General features: G+C 51.3%; 1 protein-coding gene across 4 annotated transcripts in view; it reads right to left on the minus strand.

The window, feature by feature from the left end:
* Positions 1–224: 224 nt before the first annotated feature.
* Positions 225–17,432, minus strand: part of IGF2BP2 (insulin like growth factor 2 mRNA binding protein 2) — a 158,215-nt gene continuing 141,007 nt past the window's right edge. For all 4 annotated transcript variants that reach the window (XM_013052596.2, XM_013052595.2, XM_004745190.2 and 1 more), the window contains 6 exons: positions 11,594–11,662; positions 10,559–10,675; positions 6,746–6,820; positions 5,307–5,438; positions 3,428–3,541; positions 225–2,078 (listed from right to left, as the gene is read on the minus strand). In XM_013052596.2, the coding sequence (XP_012908050.1) occupies positions 1,986–2,078; positions 3,428–3,541; positions 5,307–5,438; positions 6,746–6,820; positions 10,559–10,675; positions 11,594–11,662 (600 nt within the window). In that variant the 3' untranslated portion in view covers positions 225–1,985. The remainder of the gene's footprint in view (positions 2,079–3,427; positions 3,542–5,306; positions 5,439–6,745; positions 6,821–10,558; positions 10,676–11,593; positions 11,663–17,432) is intronic.

The following is a 17,432-nucleotide window of genomic DNA, read 5'->3' on the forward strand; positions in this document are numbered from 1 at the left end:
GAATGTGCATTTCCAACATGTTCCCTGGTGATATGGGTGCTGCCAGATGGGGACTGCACTTGGAACACCACTGACCTAGTTTAGCTTCTCCCTGAAAGCTTCCTGCGGAAGCCCGCCTCCTCCTGGCTCTACGTGCTGCACATTTTCCCTCAGTCCCCCAGAGCAGGACCTCTCCTGACAGGCATGGGCAATGCTTAGTAAAATAAGAGACCACGACACCAGGATCTTGTTAGCTGGATATATTTCAATTTTTTTTTTTTGTTTTGTTTTTGTTTTTGTCACAGAACACTGTTTGCAGTAGAGGAAACTGGCATTGCAGTCTGGTGGTAAATGGCTTGTTCACATAAACCAGTACATGTTCATCCTTTAGCGCAAAAAGCCCTAATGGCGCGTACCCTATTGAAATTCAGGACATCTCCAATATTTTCTCTCTCTGTTTTTCTTTGTCATCTTTTTTTTTTTTTTTAAATAAACATTTTCAAGGTTTGTCCAAAAGCAGGCCATACAGGTTCTTGGCTAGCGGAAGACAATTCAGAACAGCTGTTGCACACTTGGACTGTCACCTTCTCCAGGCTGGCAGTTGATATCTTATTTTTTTCCAACTCATTTTTATTAAAAAAATAAAAAAATGCTCCAACTATCAGTTTTACAAAATCTCTAAGGGAAACACAAGAGCAAGGTGCTGAGGTAAAAAACACCTGAGGTAGCTTTTTTTGTGTGTTTTTCTCGTTTAAAAAAATCTGTAAATTTAACGCCCTGGGCCAACGACCTTGTGTAAATTGCTATTTTCCTCCACATTTTTTTTTTAAAAGAAAGAAATCATTTCGCTGAATATGGATGGCTTATACACCAAAATGTAAAAAGACAAAATACATTCTTTCTTTGTGGAATTTTTCTTTGTTTGGTTGGTTGGTTTGATGGGTTCCTGTTTTCTTCTTCCAAAATGCTAGGACAAGTACCATTGACTCTTGTTCTTTTGAGTAACCAAGTGTAAGTTGAGGCTGGTTTGTGTGTTTCGCTTTTGTTCCTTTTGTGTGATGTGATACTCAGAGCACTGCTTTGCCTGGGGGGTGCGCAGATACTGGGAATTGAGACAGAGGGGTGAGGGAATGAAAAAGAATGGGGATGGAGAAGGAGGGGAGGGAGAGAAGGTAGGGGAGAGATAAACAGAGAGAGACAGAGAATTATATAGCAGTATGCAAAAAACCAGTTTAAAACCTGTGAAGCAAAGAGAAATGGGTGTGTGAGCTAGACAAGGGATGAAGAGAGACAGAGTTTCCTCTTCAGAGAGACGGTATCCCTTCTGTTGACATACACAGGTGATCCAGAACTGCTGAGTGTCCTTTCGAGATTTCCCGCGGGTGGATTTTATCTGGGTGGTCTCGAAGCTCCTTCACTAAACCATTAGACCTCCCAAAGAACGACTTTATTCTTTAAAGTCTAGAAAAGCCTGCTTTCTCTTTAAAAAGAAAAAAAATTAATAATTGATTAAAACTTGGAGTTAGTTGAGTTATTTGATATATTATTTCTAAAATATATTAACGCTGCAGGCCCCCTGTGCAACCCACAGGCCACATATCTTAACATCTTTCCCCTTCTAATATGTACACACATGTACAGAGACAATTTCCACAAAAAGAAAAGGGTGTGAATTTTGCTTTGCTTTGAACATGTTCACCTATGTTAGTTCAACTAAAAGGGATAGCGCGGTGGGAGTTAGGAGAGATCCGAGTGGATGGTTGCAGTGGCTGGCTGGGAAGCCTGCAGAGGCCCCGGGGGGGAGGCAGGAGGCCGGGCAGGGCCCCCCGGGCTGACCTCCCACCTCCCTCCTGGCCCCTGGGATTCTCAGGGCGCCTCCGCAGACTTCTCATTCCTCAGGATGGTCTTTGGTTTGCTCCCGAGCTGGCTGGCTGTGTTTGGTCTCATTCTGTCAGGTGTTGGAAGGGCTACATTCATCCGTTGTTTTGCTGGTGCCTGTGGGGGCCTCACTTGCTGCGCTGTGAGGCGACTCCCTGAGGATATTTCTGCTCCTGCTGCTTCACCTGTTGTACAATTTCCCTGATCTTGCGCTGTGCGGTCTGCAGCAGGGGAGAGGAGGGGACAGGGGAGAAAAAGGAACCCGGTTCTGAGGACAAGCAGTGGGGGTGGGAGGCTGGGGCTGGGACGTGGGGAAAGCAAGTGGGAAGCTCAGGAGAGTGTCATCGACCTGCTGAGGCCCTCACTCCGGGTGGGGGTGGAGGGCTTTTCCTCAAGTAAAGTGGAGGGTTTCCCCCACCCTTCCCCAAGGCCACTGGGTGCAGAATGAGGAGGTGGGGTGCCAGAAACTTCCAGGTACTTGGTGGACGGAAAGGCCGGGAAGCAGAAGTAGGGAACCAGTGCCGAGGGGGCCTTGTGGAGTTCAGATGGCATCCCTTGCCCACTGTACACACTGCGGCTTTCAGGGATGCCCCACCCGCCTTTCTGGAGCCCCTAGGAAGAACATGAGTGTGATGGCGGGAAAGACGGACAGGAAATGGGATGGGGAGGAAGTGAGAAACTGGCCCAGACACTCTACCCTGTACAACTAGAGAAAACACATGAGCCCAAGCCTGCCACCCCTACCCACCCGCCCCCACCCCGCACCCGTGCTCCAGGGCCAGGAGGAGCTGGGAGCAAGAGCAGCAGAGTGGGCCAAGCTGGGGCTCTGATGGGGGAAGGGGCGGGGCTTCGGGCACAGGCTCAGCTCTGGGAGAGCAGGCTCTGCTCAGACAAAGCTGCTGGTAAGCTTAGCCCACCCTCACTTGTTTGGGGCAAGGACGGGGACTGCTCCATCCCCAAACCCAACACACAGAGAGCATGGAGAAGAACCAGGCCACGTGATGCAGAGTCACTGGTCCTTCTGAATGGAAGACAGAAGGTCCTGGGCCCTGTCGGGGGATGTGACGCTGAGGTGGAGAAGGACGGCAGAGGAAGGGAGGGCTCCTGCAATGAGCACGTTCAACCCTTGTTCAACCCAGTGAGATTCTGGCACCCACGTGGGTTCCAAGTCTGACTGGGGAAACCCGAGGGTGGGTCCCTGCCTGGTATGTGCTTCCCAACAGGGGAAGGCTGTGACTGAGGCCTCCGTAGGCGGCAAAGGAAGGGGGTATCTTATGCTCTAGCATTTCAGGGGGCTGGAGATGTGCTCGGCTTGACTTCAAAGTGCTAGGCTCTTCCTCAAACTCCTCCAGCATACCTGGGGAGAGCTGTGAGGAGAGAGTGTGGAGCAACTTCCCCTGCCCTGCAGGTAGTCCCTGAAGAGCCAGGGGAAGGTTCCATCTGTGTGTGGGGTTCGGGGAGCAGGGCGTGGGGTGTGTGCAGGGCCTGTGGTCACCAGACAGGCCAACAGCTTAGAGAAGTGGCTGAAAAATGGCTGGCAGGAGAGACCAGACCCTCACGGCACAGGTACCTGGCTAGCAAAGAAATGCCCAATAATTCTGACGATCACTTCCTCATTTTCATCTGGCGTTTGGTCACGAGGCACGATGACTTCTGCACTGGTTAAGTTCTGCAGTTCATTCACCTGGGAAGGGAGAGAATGGGTTCAGGAGGAAGTGGGAGAGGAGAGTGCTGGAGGGAAGGTTGGTTGGAGGCTCCTCTCCTTTCCTTCAGCCTAGGACGTGTCTGAGGCTTCCTAGCCCCTGGTCACACAGGGCCACCTTTGTTTGAGCCCTGGAGACTCACTGGGTGGCCCAGGGAGGGTCCAGCCCCCAACTGGAGCTCCTTCTGGGGCTGAATTCTTACTCTGGAATTCCCTTCAATGCAGGCTCCTGCGCATGCTCCCAGTGACCCAGGCTCCCCCGTCATCCAGGAAGGAACACCCCTCCTGGACATGCTCTCCTGGGTGTCAGTCATCAGCCAATATCCACCCCCCACCCCCCGACCTCAGTCTCTCAGACTTTTTGGCTAAGATCAAGTGCAAAATAAACTTTCTAATCACGCATTGCTCTGAGCCTGGCTCTTCATTTTCATCCCTGCCTCTGCCCTTCCTTCCACTTCTTCTACCTTTGGGTCATCACCTTATCTCCCTGCTGCTTATCTCTAGTTCCGTGTTGGCCTCCCTCCGGGAAGCCTCCAGCTGGTGCTGCTCCCCCATCACCTGTGGCCCACTTCTGCTCTCTGGGGCTGCTCTCCAGCCTCAACAAGCCTACACTACGTGGGGGCTCAGCCTGGGCCCCGGCCCCCAGGGTGCTGAACACATAGGTGGGGCCACCAAGTGCTCCCTGGACAGCGGACAGCCGGGGGGTGGGGTGCACAGAATTCAGTGACTGGTTCCCAAATGACCATACACGGGATCCAAGGGCTCAGGATGTGAATCCCCCGTGGGCCATTAGCTCTCCTGAGTACTGCAGTCTAGCTTGTCTAGAGCCCATGTGTGCACCCTCGGATGCTGATCACATTCCTAGATGTGGGGATGATCTGTAAGCCTTTTGGCTTTCTGTTTTTGTACAGAGGTGACTCATTATACCCAGAACTTGGCTTTGAGTGCTTAGCAAGAGTTTCTGTGTAAAGAAAACAGCAGGCACCTGCAGGCACACACACACAGGACTCCAGAGATACCCCGAATTCCTGCCACTCAACAGGCCACTCTGGTAGTGTGCACAGGCTCTACGAGAACTTCTTGGGGGTCAGAGCCCTGCCATGTAGGTAAGTCATGTTCTAGAACACACCTGTGTCTGGTGGACTCTATGGTCATTCCTACAAGCTTCACAGATCATTCTCTGGCACTTTTACAAATTCTTTGTGCTACTGCCACCTTCAGGTTGAAAACTTTTAAATTTTTTTTTTTTTTTTTTTTTTTAAGTATTTCCTCCTCACCCACCACCTGATGGCTAAACTAGCTCCCCAGACACAGATGGGAAAGTTGGGGAAATAGCCAGGACACAGAATCTGCCAGTGGGAGAGTTTGAAATGTCAGAGGAGAGTGAGGACAACCAACCCTGCCCGCCTCTGAGCGTGACTTTAGAGAAGACAACCGTCAGCCAAGTGGGTATCCTCTGAATGGATTCTGTTCCCTAGTACTTTCCTGCTGCTATATGTGGGTTTAAAGGGGGCAGGAGGCAGCCTCCTGGTCTTAAGTCAGGATCTTCATTTTCCAGCATGTGGCTGAGATGCTGGGTTTCTGCGTACAGAACCCTGATGGTTTTGGTGGCCTGGCTCAGCTCCCAGGACTTGGGGCCCTCAGCCCCAGAGTAATGTCCCTGAAGAGCCGACAGAGGTCTGAGGAAGTCAGGTGAGGCTGGGCAGGGAATGAGCCAGGAGACGAAGCCAGCTCGCTGCACACTTACGGTTTTGCCGCCCTTGCCAATCACCCGGCCAGCTGTAGAAGAGGGCACTCTGATGTGGGCTTCCAGCTTCACCTCTTCTTTGGGGTTAAAGAAGTTTTCTTCTTTCAGTTTCCCAAAGATCCGCCCTTGGGCCTGAGAGAGCAAGAGGGATGGGTGACTCTCGGCTGCCAGAAATGGCCAGCCCGGGCCTGATGCTCCCTTAGCCCCAAACACCACAGGGCTGGACCCAGGGCAGCTGTGAGCCTGTGTCACTCCTCCAGAGACCCAGCAGGGCGCTGCTCTGGCCACACTGCAGGACCGCACATGACTGCCCCCCGCTAGGAAGCGCTGGGTGTGGGGTTGGGGTTGGGGCGACCCAGTCTGAGTTCCATTGCTGCCCTAGCGCCCACAGCCCGGTGCGGGACATTCCTTACTCCCTCCCCCTACACAGTAAATCTTCAAGTCACTGAAGGCTGGAGGCGAGGCGGCTGGGGACGCAACTGCTTGCTGATGTCTTAGCTCCAGAGCCAGTGTAGCTAGGAGCGTATGTACGCTTCTTTTAAACTGAAAAACTGAGATATTGCTTATATAACCTAATATTCATCATTTAAAGTGTCCACTCCATGAGTTTCGGTGTATCCACTACATCAGGCAACCGTTCCCACTACCCAGGACACGTCCACGCCAGCAGGCAGCTGCTGCCCTACTGTCTGTCCCTGTGGATGGGCCTTTTCCCGACATTTCAGATGAGGGGACTCCTATAACACGTGGGCTTGTGCTTCCGTCTTCTTTCGCCGCACGCGGGGGTCTTCTAGGCTCACCCACGCTGTGGCACACATCAGAATTTCGTTTTTTATGGCTAATGTCCTACTAAGTGGATATACCAAGTTTTGTTTATCCGCTCAGGAGTCAAGGGGTTACTGTTTTCAAATGTTTCCACATGAGTTAATGTTTGTTCTCAGATCTAAATATTTTTAATGATAAGGACTATATTTTCATAAATACACTTGTGACTTTCAGAAAACTCAACTTATAAATTTCCTCGGGGAGAAAAAAGGGCCAAAACAAAATGCACCCCCCACCCAACAACTCCCAACAAACTTCTGCGTCCCCTTACACCCATGGCTTTTGCCCCCAGGGCCGGAAGGGTGTAAGTGACTCAGTTAGTCTGAAATCCCCTGTCCTCAGAACCATGGCTCAGGGGTCAAAGGCACCCCAGAGTGGGTGCCATCTGAATTGGGTCCCCACAATCTACTTTTCCATGGAAGAGTAGGGAAGGAGGGCTCCAAGCAGAGGGGAAAGCTGGGGGTAGGCAAGACAGGCTAAGTCTGAGAGGAGTGAGCAGCAGCAGGAAGGCCAGTGGAGACAAGCCAGAGACAGTCTTACACATGCCTCTGAGGTGGCTGCCACCTGCTTAAGGCCCTTGGCTACTGCAGGCTGAGGGGACCCTTGGCACTGACCTTGAACTGGGCTTCAGGTGGGCCGGTGATGATGACCATCCTTTCGCTGACGTCTGGGCCTTCTGCCGGGGCAATCTGCAGTTTACAAGCAAGAGGAAAATGCTGTTGCCGGGCTGTGCTCCCCAGGCCCCTCTCTCGTCTGCGTGAGTGGTACGCACACTAGCAAGGGACTGCTACTGCCTTTGCACCTGCTGTTTCCTCTCTGGGAAGCACGGCCAGCAGGGGGTGGAGGGGGCTGGGTAGTGGGAGGGCTAGGGCCAGCTCATCCATGGCACTCGAACTGCGTGTGACCGCTCCAGAGCAGGGGTTGAGGACACTCTGATCCCAGTGTCTGCTCTACAAATCCCTCCCCTCCCCGGACTCTGTTTCCTCATCTGAAATCTGGAGGTGAACCCCAGCAAGCTCAATTCCTCCACTGGCTCTCACCGTTTGTGAGTTGGAGTCCTCTCGTAACACATCTTAAATGACAGACCAGGCAAGCACTTTTTGTTAGATCCGCATTGCTGGCTCTTCTCTGCATAGCCTATCTTGTTTCAAAAACCATTAAGGTAGCTTTGGAAAGTAATACAGTGTAGCAAAACTAAAGGTAAAGTAAAACGAGTGAAAAGTACACCAGACATTGAGAAATGAGCCAGGAGCGAGGTCAGCACACGAATGCGCCTCATGCCATCCGTGTACCTGCCTCAGGTGGGCCGCAGACTCAGTTGCAAGCTTACCAAGAGCAAAGTAAAAAAAAAAAAAAAAACCTCATTTACAGGGTCACAGTGTTCCTAAAACCAAAGAAGCAGTGGCTCAGGAGACGTCCCATCCAGAGCCGGAGCCTGGAGAAGGAGTTGTTCACAGTGGATGTAATTCACCACGATCTGCGGCGCCTCTGATGTGGGATCCCCGGGAAGACATTGACCTCCACCTCCGCCGTGGCCAAGGCCAGGCTGCATCTGCTGAATCCGTGAGCCTCAGGGCGCTCAGCTCTACAGGGACAATGCGTCCAAGGTGTGCTCTGACCTGTGTCTGGCTCTGGGATCAGAGCATCTTCAAAGAGGGCTGTGATTGACACTCTGTGACACGAGGATGAACACGAGGCCCAGGTCTCCAAGCCCCACGCTCCTCGGAAGGACTTGCTCTCGTGTGGGCAGACAACCTGCTAGCTCCGGCGGCACAAGGGCAGCAGCCGCAGCCGAAAAGCAAAGATCACATGTCCCCAGGGGACTGGAGCCCACCAGCAGGCCCCACACAGGCGGGCCCCCGAGACCACTGGTGGGAACACCTTCCTCTACTTCTCGATCCACAGTTGGTATTAAGTCTGGTCCTTATCTCAAAGAGGAAACAAGTGAGACGGGAGCATGGACACGGTGGGTCCCGGCTCTTACCCACCCAAATTGGGAAGGGCTGCCAGGCCAATTCACACTTCCTGCTGACCAAAACTGGTCTGCCGTCGCTGTCCGCCTCCCAGGGACTCCCGGATGCCTGTCTCTGATTTGGAAGCAAACAGGCCATCTCTCCACTGATTCCACCATCCAGACCTGAAGTCTCAGAGCTACTCGTGGGCTCCTGCGGTTCTGCAATGACATTCACTGGCAAACTCCTGTGACGGCGCTGGGAAGGAGGATGCCCTCTTATGACTGAAGCAAAAGGGACCCAGAGGTGAGGTGCCTGCCCAGATCCCAGGGTAAGCAGGGCCCAACACAAGGCTCAGGAGGTCTGTGTGGCATTTTGCAGGGGAGGCGAGCAATGGGAGCCCAGCATCAAAGCCTCTCTAGGTTGCCCACTCCCTGCTGGCACATAGCTCCCACAGGGAGTGCACAGCTCTCTCCCTGCCTCCGTGCAGCCACGGAGGACTGGCAGAGCAGGAAGGGGCGATGGTTTGTTCTTTGGTGCGATATGCTCTGTTTTGCTTCAGAGAAAATGCGTTCAGAGTCCTGCTGAACAAAATCCAGACTGATTTTTTAAAAGTGGGAAATCTCTCCCACAAAGAATTGGCTTGCCTGGTTTTCTCTCTGTCTCTGCTATGGGGAGAGGCCGCTCCAAGGAGGAGCGGGGCGCTGGGGAAGCAGCCTGCTAGTGCAGCAGCAGGGACGACTGCAGAGCCCATTGTGCCCCCTGGTTCTGCCCTGCGGTCTCCGCCCATCACAGAGGTCATGGACAATGTGACACACAGTCATTTAGCCTTCCCAGGATGGGGAAGGGTGCTGGGCACGCCGTGGGGCAACGCCCAACAAAGTGCTGCTCTCTCTCCTACTTTCCCTGAGGCCTGCAGGGCATGGTTCTGGTGGAGCACCCGGGCTGCTGCGGTAGAAAAAACACTGGACCAGAACTGGGTCACCCGGTCAAACATCAGTTCTCACATTTTTTTTGCCTTTGCGGTCTTCAACAGTTGGTGCAAGGCCCTGGGCCCAGTTCCTTATGGTCATCAGTAAGTGGAGTTACTGCCGCAGCGGGCCCCAGCAGGTGCTCAGTATCCTCGAGGTCAGCACTGCCAATGGGCTCCAGCTGGTCCGGCCGCTGGTATGCCTCCACCTGGCCCCGGAGCCTCCCAAAGTCCCACTCTTCTTGAAGGACGGCGGCGGGGGGGGGGGTGTGTGTGTGTGACGTCATCCCTCAAGTCCCCTGTGGTTGAAATCCTCTTGTGCTGGCTCCACAGCCTCTCAGGCCCCAGGACTGGATACCAGGAAGGGTCCCAGGGACAGCCAGCCCTGTGGGTTTTCCTGCTGTACCTGTCCCGCCACAGCTGTCCGTCGTGGGCTGGGGTCCCCTGGCAACAAGCCTGCTGGGAGCACCCTGCCTGTCACTGGGTGCGGCGCTGCGGGCCGCCGCACCTCAGGGCTCCCACCGGGTCTCCGTGCTTTGCAGGTAACAGAGGGGAAATGCTTTACCTACGTGATACTCTCTGATGGTCTCATGGCAGTCCTTGGCTCAGAACGTTTTGGTTTTGCCTTTTCTGCAGCACACTTGCTGTGGGAGAAATTCCAGCTCTTCTTGAGGAGAAAGTGCAAGCATTCTTTCTCTCCAAGTCATGAGACTTCTCGTTTGGAATTCCGGGTTGTCCCATGGTAGCAAATTACTTTACGTAACAACGGAAACTCTGTTTTCAAAAGTGTTTCATGAGGCTTGGGACGTGCTCAGCATTCTGCCTGTGAGTCAGAGCCGATAGCCGGGCTTGGAGCAGGACCAGGGTCGAAGAATCCTTCCCTTTCAGCTCCTGGGGCGCTTCTTCACAGGGCGCTCGAGAGGGCAGGATATGGGCATGGCACTGCCACTGCCAGGCCGGCACTCACGACCCTTCCCAGAAATCAAGGGGCCTTCCGTCCTGAGCTGCTGCATTCGGTCCCAGGGCTGCCCACCCGGCTGTGTCCCCAGCTCTGGTTATCTATAGCATTAGTGCTTTCCAAAGAGTGTTTCACACAAACTTTTCTTGAGGGTCAAGGATGTGTGAAGCAGAGGCTAATTAAAGTGTCAAAGCTTTGATAAGGGCGAAGGTGTGAGTGACGCTCTACTGGCAGCTGCCCCTTGGCTCTCAGCCCTCAGATGGTCTTTGCTTTATGTTCTTGAGAAAAGGGCTGTGTTAGCCCAAAGAGGACCCAGTTGGCTTAGGTGGTGCTAATATTTTTTCTAATTCAGTTATCAGTTGAATAAGAAGGGAATGGATGGGAGAGGTAAACAGGAAAGCCAATGGGATTAATCCTGGAGGCAAAGTTGCCAGACCCCATGGGCCCCTGTCCCTGGCATCAGCGCTGGCCAGGAGCCTCAGAAGGAACAAGGAACATGGGGTGGGGGCTGGTGATGGAAGAGGGTGGCCGTCGAGAGCAGCTTTACCTTGATGGAGGCCCCAGCAAACCTGGCCAGCTGTTTAATGTGCGCCCCTTTCTTCCCGATGATGGCACCTACAGCCTGGGTTGGGATGAAGAGATTCACGGTCTCCTGCTCTGGATACTGGAAGGGCAACACAAGACGAGACGTCATTCCCACTGGGATGGCTCCTTCAGGCATTCAGCAGCTACCGAGCATCTACCACAAGCCATCTGCTGTGAAGGCCCCAATGCCCAAGGAATTGGCCAAAATGGCGCCCGGGGCTCTCTGCGGTCTAGGGCTCTGTGGGCGTGAGGCCTATGGAATGAACCTAACCACAGTGCGCCTGAGTGACAGTCAAAATGGAAAGTCCTCTTGAGCAGCTCGGACGCTGCTGACAGAAAGCAGTCTGCTCACAGGTTTTTTCGTCACATACAAATGGGATGTGCACTGCTCCTGTGTCTTTACCCAAGAAATTAAGACCGTGACTAAATACAGCTGGCCTGAGCACGGGGTCCTGAGGCCCTCTGTTAGAAGGAGTGGGAAACCACTCAGCATCTGGGAGCCACAGCAGTATTTTCATGAGCATGGCATCGTGTTCAAAAGAAGATAAGTGAACCCACCCTGCCCAGGCTGTGTGCTGATAGCCCAGAGAGCCATGGGTCAGACCACCGGGGGTCCCTGCTCTAAGGGTCCTTGCAAAAGACATGACTCCCTGTGTCACACTTTGTTCAAAGACGTTTGGAAACTCTGTTCTTGGGCTCAACACCGCCTCCTGACCTCCCTCCTGATCATTCACACGTATAGTCTGCCACCCACGGCTGTGCAGCCTCTGCAGGACTGCTGGAAAGGACAGCACCAGCACTTTGAGGAACCTTTAGGGCCCAGATGCTAGTTTGGTGTGCTCCTGCCCCGTGATGGGTCACTCCTAGGGTGACTGGGAAGCACAGGGCCCAGCACTCACACTGAGAGCATTTGCTGATCAGTTGGCCAAGGACTCTGCAGTGCCCGCCACAGGACAGGGAAGAATGTCAGACGGGGCTGACCCGAGGGGACACTTACGGAGTGGTGATGCGGGAACGGGCCAAACTGGTGAGGGGGATACAAGCTGGAAAAGTATCCGGAGTGGGTCTGCAGCATGAAAGAAACAGTTGGTCAGTCAGCACGTGCCCACCAGGACATGCCCCACTCTCAGGGAGGCGAGATTCCCACACATGGCACAGACTCCTTGCACCATCACCTGGCCCCGCTGTCACTTCTGCATCTGTCCCCTGGCTCAGATTTCTGCTGCACTTTTCCTGCTGGAGCACTGAATGTCAGGCTGAATTTATGATGGCTCAGCTGTGCCACGCATTAGGCCCCTAGGAACTTACCGCCGTGGGGGAGAGGTGCACACACACTCCTTTAACCTGCTCTCCCTCAGACAGGCAGGCCCTGTGGCTGCTATTTTTTGGAAAGCCACGGACTGGGGGCTACAAGGCATAGAGATGGCGGCTTAGTATCTGGAGTTATGCGCTCCCACCAAATGTGCTCCTGGGAAGCTGGGTCCGTGAGCTCCCTCAGAGAATTTCAGAAGGAATGACGAGATTCAGAATGAAGGAAATGAGAAAGGGGCTGGGAGAGGAGGGAAAGAAAATGAGTGAATAAACAGTACTGAGAGAGTGTGTGTGGGGGGGTGGGGTACAGGAAGGTAGATATGGACAGAAAACAACAGAACTATTAGGAAAGTAGGATTTAAAAAGTAGCTGCTACTTACTGACTACCTGCTGTGTACTAGACATTATGCTGGATACTTTGTTCACAGACTCTTAATCCTCACAATAGCCACCAGAGATAGGAAGAGGTCTGATTTCATATATTCGTATGGGCAGGATGCTGACAGAATTAGCACAGTCCAGTTAGTGGTGGCTTACGTAAATAAGGCCACATAAACACAGGCATGCCTGTTACAGGAAGGGAGGTTACCACGAAGCCAATGTCTGTGGGCCTGCCTTGCAGGATGACCTCCTAGGTTTCCGACACTAGTCAGACATGAAAGAGACTTTGAGTCCAGGGCCCAGCTTTCATCTGAGGGCCCCTGAACAAATCTCATGGCGTTCTTCGTCCCCCAGATCTCCACTGCACTCTTAACTCCAAATCACAACTTTGCCTTACCACTCACTAGGGGCAAAATGAAACAGTCCCCCCTTTCTGAGCTTGGAGAGTGGACTTCTGGCCTCGGGGAGGGGATTGGAGAGCAGATGTGGACACCAGGGAAGCTTCCCCCAGGGGATGCCCTAGGTGGCCACAGAGTTCTGCTCAGGGAAGCTTTGCGGGCTGTATAGGGAGGGCAAACTCTCAGGCCTTGGAAAGAGGCTGCAGTGATACCTTACATCCACAAGAGTGTGCTCTGAGACCAGATTCTCCTGGCACTCTCCACATCGGACAGAAAGTCCAGGGAAGAAGGCTTTCTGGGTCTTGCCTCTTCCTCAAAGAGCAGTCTGCTCCAGACCCTTTGCACAGGTGCCTGTCCAGAGACATGCAGGGTGAGGGGAGAATTCCGGTGGCTTTCAAAGCGCTGCCTTGGGGAAAGGATGCTTCCCTTCCTCTTGCAGGAGGCCTCAAGCAGCAACGATTCCCTTCAACTGATATTTGCCTTTTCCCAAAATTCACAAGACCCAGAGTAGACCAGCCACAGTGTGGCTCCTATTCTGGGTTCAAATACGCCCAACATAAACACTGTATCCAATGTAGATCTACCCCTTGGGTTAGGGGAGAGAATTAGCTGTAAAAGGGTAAGAAGGATGAATTCCCCACTCTCCTTGTATTCATGAGTTATTATAGCAGGAAAACTGTTGGGGGGGTGCCCTAGACTCAGCAGCCAGGAGCTCGTTTTTAGCGGAGCTCCTGGCTTTACGCACAGAAGTCGGTTTTTGGAATCTGAATAGTCCCGAGACCAGAGTCTGAATCACCAACTCTACACAAGCTGGAATAATTTACCCAACCCTTCTGAGCCTCATCCACAAAGAGACTAAAAAAGCATCACCTAGATCTCCTAGAAATTAGATCTTCCAATATTGTTGCGAGGGTTCCTTTGATGATATCCTTCAGATATCATGAGAAAGACATCTGAGCACCTAACCGCCTACAAAGTAGTGTTCTAGGTGCTGGGGACACAGCCATTAAGACAGAGCGGCCACTGCCACCTCTGACGTTCTATGGGGGAGGCAGACAAGTATGAAAGAAGGGAACAAACAGGACAGTGTGCAGAAGGGAAGCGGCGGAGCCGAGGGGTGCGAGGGCAGCCTTGGGAGGCTCCAGGGAGACCCCTGCAGGAGGGGGTCTCTGAGCTGGGACCCATGGAGACCACAGCACCCGATGCAAGGCCCTGGGGAGGGAGCTGTCTAAGTAGGGCTCTTAGAGGTGCTGAGCTAGGAAAGGGGTTGGACTTTTGAAAAACAGAAAAGTAAGGGATGGGATGGTAAAAACAAGTAAGAGTATGGCTGCAAACAACGGAGAGGTGGGTTGTCAGAGATCAGGCAGGGTCTTGCAGGCCTTGGTGCCAAGGTGCATTAGGCCCTAGGTACAACGGATGCCCCCGAAGGATGCTACCTAGCATTCAGAGGTCACAGGAATGAACAGTCTGTCACTGGCTACTATATAGGCTGAATGAGGGGTGTTCTGTGAGCATGGTTTATAATGAAATGCATGGCTCAGAGCTCATTCTGTTTCCCATCCTCCCAAGCTTAAATGGAATCTACAATCTCAAACATAAGGAGGTTTTTAAAACATCTTTGTCACAATGATCAGAGAAATGATCCACTGATGACCTGAATCCATGTTCTCTCTCCTGGGAAAGCAGACTGTAGCCATCAGGTAAACCAAGGGCCCAAGAAGGTGGCAGCAGGTACGGAACCCCACCCCCGACTCAGCAGCTGGCCTCACTGTCTCAGTTTAAGAATTCCCACTTATTTTACAAAGGAGAAGTTACTTTACTTTTGAGTATTTGAGAAGCATCATGACACTGGGGAGGGGGCGAGGGATGTCATAGGAAAGGTGACCTGTGCCAAGCGTGCCCCAGCTCCCTGCCAACAGAGGCAGCAAGGGGAGGGTGGGGTCACTATTACCCACTGGTTCATGTTACACTCTCCATTTAAGGGAAACTGGCTGCTTGACCATGCTGGGGTGTGAGTAGAGGAGTACATATCAAGTGCACTTGTAAAAACTAAAAGGGAATTACAAATAGTTGGACCGGCTCCTCCTGGAAGAACTGTGGCACCCTTCGTTCCAAGCTGCCGTGTATGACCAGTATCATGATGCCAGATTTAAGTAACACACTGAAGCATGAAGAAATTGGGGGGCAGGAAGAGGGAGGGGTAGGAAATGGGTAGGGGACAGGGCGGCGGTCAGGCACATGGGTCATGTTCACATACTGAAACCGCTTTAGTGAAGACAGAATAATGTCACATTGCAAAGACAGTAGATGCTCTCCCAAGGACCAGGGATGTGGCCGCGGGACTGGCAGGGGTGTGGGGTGGGGCAGTGGACTTGGGCAGAGCTCTCCAAGATTCTGAAGGTTCATCATTTTATCCCAGCTTTCGAAGGGCTTCCCTGCAATGGCTGCTTACCCACCTCTGTGTTCTCATGGGACAACCTCAGGAACTGATGGAAACTAGAAATTGATAAGCTAGCCAGAGGCAGAGCCAAGATCTGAGCACAGATCTGCGTCTGATGCTGCAGCCCAAGGTCTCAACCACTATACCCAAGGCTGCCCCAACCTAAAACACTGCGAATTCATGAGTTCAGGGAGGCCCGTGGCACATGGTATGGAAAAACTCCCCTAAGAATTCTAGTATGCCCTCTGTTGAGTTTATTTAAATATATGAATAGACAATTAAAATTCATTAGACAATATATAGAGAATCGGTGACATGAAAGAGGGAAGAAAAGCTGAGCAAGACAAACAAATGACCCCAGTGAATTAATTCATGAAAGAGAAAGAGCTTTTTTTTTTTTAAAGTGTCTGATTTCTTTTTTTTCCTCTTTCTTTCTTTCTTTCTTTTTTTTTTTTTTAAGATTTTACTTATTTGACAGAAAGGGCGCACACACACAGGAGCACAGGCAGGGGGAGCAGGAGAGGGAGAAGCAGGGTCCCTGTTCAGTGTGGGCTTGATCCCAGGACCCTGGGATCATGACCTGAGCAGAAGGCAGACTGTGGCACCCTGGTGTCCTTTGATTTGACTTCTTAATTAGATTCAAGATGACAGTTCAGTCACAGGTAAGTAACTGCTATGAGAAAAAAAGAAGGAGGGGCCTACATTGATCTTGGAAAGTAAACACGAGCTGTGAGCTGTACGTAACAGCAGAAAAGACCCTCCTGCAAAGCCCATCAGTGCCCCCTGGAAGATTAACCGACACAAAACAAAAAGAAAGAACCAGACATGAGGATAAAGATGTATGAGCCAGGGGCACCTGGGTGGCTCAGTGGGTTAAAGCCTCTGCCTTCGGCTCGGGTTGTGGTCCCGGGGTCCTGGGATCGAGCCCCACATCGGGCTCTCTGCTCGGCAAGGATCCTGCTTCCTCCTCTCTCTCTGCCTGCCTCTCTGCCTACTTGTGATTTCTGTCTGTCAAATGAATAAATAAAATCTTAAAAAAGAAATGTATGAGCCACAAAGTGGGAGTTCCAAAAGGAGCAAATGAAGTGGAGGGAGGGACAGTAATACTACCATTAAGTACAGAAGCAAAATATTTTCCTGAACCAAAGAAAAACCTGAATCCTGAGATCAAAAGGCTAAGATTCATATTTCTGTATTCTAAGGGGGAAAGCAGAAATACTTAAAAAAAAAGGGGGGGGGGGGCAAAAACCCTAGAAGGAGAAAAAGCTATCTGCAAAATAAGGAGAATCAGGCTGGTTAGCACACAAATCTGAAAAACAAAATACTGAAAGTACTGTTTTTAGAGTTCTAAAGGTACTAGGACTCTAGAATCTCTAGACAGCCTGTTGAAATTTCATTCATGTATGAGGGGGGAAAAGGGCATTTTCAGATCTAGAAAGTTTAGAAGTTATGCTACTTATGCACTATTCCTGAAAAAAGGTTGTTTAAACAAGTATTCCTGACAAATTAACAAAAAAGCCCCAAGTAACTAAAAAAATGAGAGCATATGGAGCACAAGAAACCATCTGCAGTGAGCGAAGCAATCCGTTATACAGTTAATTCTAAACCGCAGATGATGAGGCTGTGTATTCATTCACTAAGAAAGAAAGTTTAATAATCTCTAATGAAATTGCAGATTATTTCTAGAGTGAACTGACCAAAACACATTAAACAAACTTTGTTACAATAAAGAATTTGACAAAACCATCATCACAGTGGGAGACCAGCAAACTTCTCCCATCACGTATTAAATCATACAGATAAAAATAAGTATATAGAGGACATGAACCGCCAATGAGAAGCTTGTTTTCATAGCTATAAACACAACTCTGAGCCCATCAGAGAAGGGACATCTTTCTAAATGCTCATGAATTCGAAAACTGATCATGAGTGAGTGAGGTAAGGGCCACAAAAATCAGAAATGTTCTGATGACACTGTCTGAATACAAAGTACAGGAAACAAATGCAAGATAACAAAAAATAAACCATTAACTACTTACAAGTTTAAAACAGATAAAGCCCTAGCAAATTTGATTAAGAAAACAGAGAGGAGCTCTGGCTGGCTCAGACCCTAGAACACGAGGCTCTAGACCTTGAAGTCATGAGTTCAAGTCCCATGTTGGGGTCAGTGTTCACTTAAAACAAACAAACAAACAAACAAACAAAACTTATAAAAGAAAAAAAGAAGGAAAGCACAAATATACGATGCGAGGAATTACAAGAGTACGCAAGTTTGGGGATTTAAAAGTCCAAGAGTCCACTCTGTA

This window comes from Mustela putorius, unplaced genomic scaffold (assembly GCF_011764305.1).
Source record: "Mustela putorius furo isolate JIRA1106 unplaced genomic scaffold, ASM1176430v1.1 tig00003834_pilon_pilon_pilon, whole genome shotgun sequence".
Taxonomy (NCBI): domain Eukaryota; kingdom Metazoa; phylum Chordata; class Mammalia; order Carnivora; family Mustelidae; genus Mustela; species Mustela putorius.